The 4,882-nt window shown below is 38.1% G+C and overlaps 1 protein-coding gene across 1 annotated transcript; it reads right to left on the bottom strand.

Moving 5' to 3' along the window:
* Nucleotides 1-1,737: 1,737 nt before the first annotated feature.
* LOC113756385 (signal recognition particle subunit SRP68-like) lies at nucleotides 1,738-2,533 on the bottom strand (the record flags this gene model as incomplete). Its single annotated transcript, XM_027300070.1, has 3 exons — nucleotides 2,264-2,533; nucleotides 2,118-2,184; nucleotides 1,738-1,848 (listed from the first exon to the last, which is right to left on the bottom strand). Coding segments are annotated over exons 1-3 (272 nt in total), but the record flags the coding sequence as incomplete, so codon positions are not given.
* Nucleotides 2,534-4,882: the final 2,349 nt, after the last annotated feature.

Raw genomic sequence — 4,882 nt, 5'->3', positions numbered from 1 at the left:
TTGCTCAACTTCGGGCTACCGTATCTCGGTGCTCGAAACTCCGATTCTTGATCCGTTTGTTTTTTCATACACTTCACTTGCAACACTAATTGAGCTGAAAATTTCAGAGGCCGGTTTGCAACGTACGAATCGTGCCGAATTTTCAAAGTTGGCCAAAAACCAACTTCATTCTGCCATGAAAACCGACCCTGCGCCTTCACGCTCATTTTTGACCACTTTTCACTTCGATTCATGGAAAAGTGTCTTCTAGGAACTTATAGTACTCTCTAAGAGGTTTCCAACGGTATAAAGTTTTCCAATTCTCGACTTGTATCGAGCGAGTTACGATTTTTTCAAAAATTCATCATAAAACTGAAAATTTTCCAATTTCAAAGAAATAGAGTTTTTCAAAAACTCTTTATTCTTTTGATGTTCTTAAACGTTTTGTTTACAATTTTCATGATCAAAACTCAAATAATATTGTACATGATAAAAGGCAAGTTGAACCTCGATTTACGTGTAATTGAGGTTCCTTTTTGCGAAATAATCCTTAGATTGTACTAATGTACAATCTTCTTGATAAGTGGGTTAATTGTATGATTATTCGCTATTAAATTGCCAGGCGCGCAAGGAGACCTTCAAGAGGATCTCACCGCGGACACTTGAACTCCCAGAAAATAATTCTTATTGAATTGCTCGGTGAGTGTCAAGTGTATGAATTTGATACTTGCTTATTTGTGATACTTGTTGGGAGTTTTAAAAATAAGGGCGGGTGCGTACTTTATCGCACTCGTTCTAATTTCAAATGAATGAATGAATGAATGAAATGTATTGAATGAATGAATGAATGCAATGTCATGTCATGAATGCTTGTGTCGTTGGAGTGAATCTCCTCGACTACCAAATGAATGGGGGACGCCCAAACTCATAGGCCGTCCTTAGACTCGAGCCGGCAATGGGCTTGGTCGGGAACTTGGGCGAGCCATGAGATTATAAGCTCGACCTAATAAGAGGTCTTGCTTGGCATACTTGTAGAGTATCGCCCAATAATAGACTTGTGGGCCCTTGAGGTGTACGGTGGACGGAGGAAAGTAAGTGGTGATCTACGGAAATGGAAATACCGACCCGGTTGACAGGAGGGTCAATGCGGGAAGGTATACGAATGACAACGGCAGATCGAGTGGAACTTAGCTCCTGAGAGCTACTATATCCTTGAATTGTTTCTGATTACTTTTCTTGTTTGAATAATTGATTGTTAAAAAGACATGGTTTTATTTATTAAATTTGGGTTTGTTATTTGACTAAGTGCTTGCATGTGTGTTCTTGGCCTCACGAGCGTTTAGCTCACCCTATAGTTTTGTTTTCCTTAACAGGACCGACTCTTGGAGAAATATGGAGAAACCATCCGTTGTAATTTTGTTAAGACTCCTGTTATATATTCTGACTAGGCCCTGGTTTGGGTTGTACTTTTGGAAATTGAAAACTTGAAAGGTTTGGGCCCTGATGTGTACTTTGAATTTAAGTCGTTTTATGATTACTCGATGTACTGGTTATACATTAAGTGACTTATTAAGCTTGAACGCTTCCGCATTATTGTATTCATGTTGCTCTCATCGAAGTGCTTAATTCGGTTTTAAATTGAATGGAATTGCTTGAGTCCTGGCGAGAGCTGGGCAGGCGTCCGCGGATACCCTTTGGTCCGCCTTAGGGAGATGTGGGGCGTCACAAATTCAACCATTGGTCTTGGCAATCTATTACCTCACTTCAGCCACCATAGAAGCTGTAATCGCCCTTTTACTATATTTACCACGGCCATGCGTGAATTTCAACGACTTGTACAATCTCCTGAGCCGAGCAGTACAGTACCTCCTAAAAAATTTGCAAAAACTGGTCAATTTCACATTCCCTCAATAGTACAACTCTATCACACCACATTTTTCACAAATTTAACCCTGCCACCTCTAATGATCAATGTCATAAATTCCCTCATAAACCTATATAGAGCACACTTACGCTTATATACTGGTAAAAACAATATCAAACGGCATTTCTTACAAAAATTAAACCTACTTCCCGGAACTTCATCGTACCAAATTACTCGTAAACATATACCATAAGTGTACAAGCGTAGGTTATACCGGTAACGAGCGTAATCGCCAAACCGCAATCCATGCTGCATCTGAGCGGATTTCAAGAGCTGCAAAACTGTAAATTCACAAAAAAAAAAAAACTAAATTATCACCTCAAAATTAGCTGTCTAGAGCTTTATGGGAGAGTAAATTACCATTGATAGAGAACCTAGGGCTATTAATCTGATCAACGGATTCCGAATTCTGGTTGTCCACATCCATAGCGGAGGAGTTGTTCTCTTTGGCCATATCGTTAATGTGAAATCTCCGTCAGATCTTAAATTTGGCGTCGTCTTTATCGGAATTAGCCCGACAGCTTGAATGTAGGTGGCTTGAAAGATTCTGAAGATGTCCAAAATGCCCCTGGCTTGTGGCACACTGCCGGCGGCGGGGTTTTCTGGTTTAGTCGCTGAGTGAACGTAAATGAAGCCTGTTTGGTCTCGACATAAAAATCCTAGTCTCCTCTGCGCTGTCTACTGTTTAATGGATTATGACAAGTACTGGAGTCTAATGTGTAATTCAAATTGTTTATGGGTACGTGGACAACAGACTTAAAGCCTAGGGGTCATTGTTAAATTTATCATAGCTTACTAATTTCGTCCATCATTTATATGAATTTAGTATCCACAACTAGTTTCTTCATTTTATTTAGGGAAAATCGTCCAAAACGTCCCTTACATTTTGTAAAATAACTTTTTTCGTCCCTCACTTTTAAAATTGTAATTTTATATCCCTTACATATTCACATCGGACAAATTTAGTCCCTAACTAGGTTTTCGATCATTTTTTGGCCGGAATCCATCATGTGCAAGGCACATGATCATTTTTTAAGGGTAAATTTGTCAAATTATATTTTACATAATCTCATCTATAGTCCTCCACATTTTATAAAATAAATTTTTTCGTCCCTCATATTTTATAAATTGATTTTTTTCATCCCTCACATTACACAAAATGAATTTCTCCATCCCTCACATTTCAAAAAATGAATTTTTCATTTCTCACTAATTATGTGTGTGAATACATTTTTTTAAACACACACACACACATATATATATATATCTATTTGATTTTGCTTAATAATAATAGTATAAACACATGTATGTAATTGGGCCCAACTTGTGGGCTATCTTCTTTTTTTGTATGATTATAACTAATATTTACCAATAGAACCTTAATTTGCATATTCTTATTGTATTTTGACCGAAAATAGCTTTATTTGTATACAGGGTACAGCAGCAGTGCAAAATGATGAATTAATCAGCACACCTCTGCTTCCAAAGATGTCCTAGAATCTCCCTTAATGGCACACAAGTCTTGAAACAAAGTAGCCCATTTGACTGCTTTTCGCAGCCTACCAATCAGATAGCCACGCTGACGTGCATTTGGACCATCTGGCAGCGTTTTCTTTTCCATAGCATGGCTCCAAGCTCTTTCTGCTGTATAAAGAACCACGTGAAGATACCTACAGTGTCCCCAACCACCACGCAGAATCAGGATAGATTAACGACCATTAAGAAATTATTAATGAGAGACAAAACAGCATATTTGTTCTTCAAATAGCAAAAGCGAAATTAAAACATTAACCAACTGTAATGTCAATCAAATTCAACCATTGGTCTTGGCAATCTATTACCTCACTTCAGTGACCATAGAAGCCGTAATCGCCCTTTTACTATATTTACCCCGGCCAAGCGTGAATTTCAACGACTTGTACAATCTCCTGAGCCGAGCAGTACAGTACCTCCTAAAAATTTTGCAAAAACTGGTCAATTTCACATTCCCTCAAAAGTACAACTCTATCACACAACATTTTTCACAAATTTAACCCTGCCACCTCCAATGATCAATGTCATAAATTCCCTCATAAACCTATATATAGCACACTTACGCTTATATACTGGTAAAAACAATATCAAACGGCATTTCTTACAAAAATTAAACCTACTTCCCGGAACTTCATCGTACCAAATTACTCATAAACATATACCATAAGTGTACAAGCGTAGGTTATACCGGTAACGAGCGTAATCGCCAAACCGCAATCCATGCTGCATCTGAGCGGATTTCAAGAGCTGTAAAACTGTAAATTCACCAAAAAAAAAAACTAAATTATCACCTCAAAATTAGCTGTCTAGAGCTTTATGGGAGAGTAAATTACCATTGATAGAGAACCTAGGGCTATTAATCTGATCAACGGATTCCGAATTCTGGTTGTCCACATCCATAGCGGAGGAGTTGTTCTCTTTGGCCATATCGTTAATGTGAAATCTCCGTCAGAACTTAAATTTGGCGTCGTCTTTAACGGAATTAGCCCGACAGCTTGAATGTAGGTGGCTTGAAAGATTCTGAAGATGTCCAAAATGCCCCTGGCTTGTGGCACACTGCCGGCGGCGGGGTTTTCTGGTTTAGTCGCTGAGTGAACGTAAATGAAGCCTGTTTGGTCTCGACATAAAAATCCTAGTCTCCTCTGCGCTGTCTACTGTTTAATGGATTATGACAAGTACTGGAGTCTAATGTGTAATTCAAATTGTTTATGGGTACGTGGACAACAGACTTAAAACCTAGGGGTCATTGTTAAATTTATCATAGCTTACTAATTTCGTCCATCATTTATATGAATTTAGTATCCACAACTAGTTTCTTCATTTTATTTAGGGAAAATCGTCCAAAAAGTCCCTTACATTTTGTAAAATAACTTTTTTCGTCCCTCACTTTTAAAATTGTAATTTTATATCCCTTACATATTCACATCGGACAAATTTAGTCCCTAA

The sequence above is a fragment of the Coffea eugenioides genome, unplaced genomic scaffold, assembly GCF_003713205.1.
Source record: "Coffea eugenioides isolate CCC68of unplaced genomic scaffold, Ceug_1.0 ScVebR1_2249;HRSCAF=3240, whole genome shotgun sequence".
Classification (NCBI taxonomy): Eukaryota; Viridiplantae; Streptophyta; class Magnoliopsida; order Gentianales; family Rubiaceae; genus Coffea; species Coffea eugenioides.
This window is presented reverse-complemented; position numbering and strand designations above follow the sequence as displayed.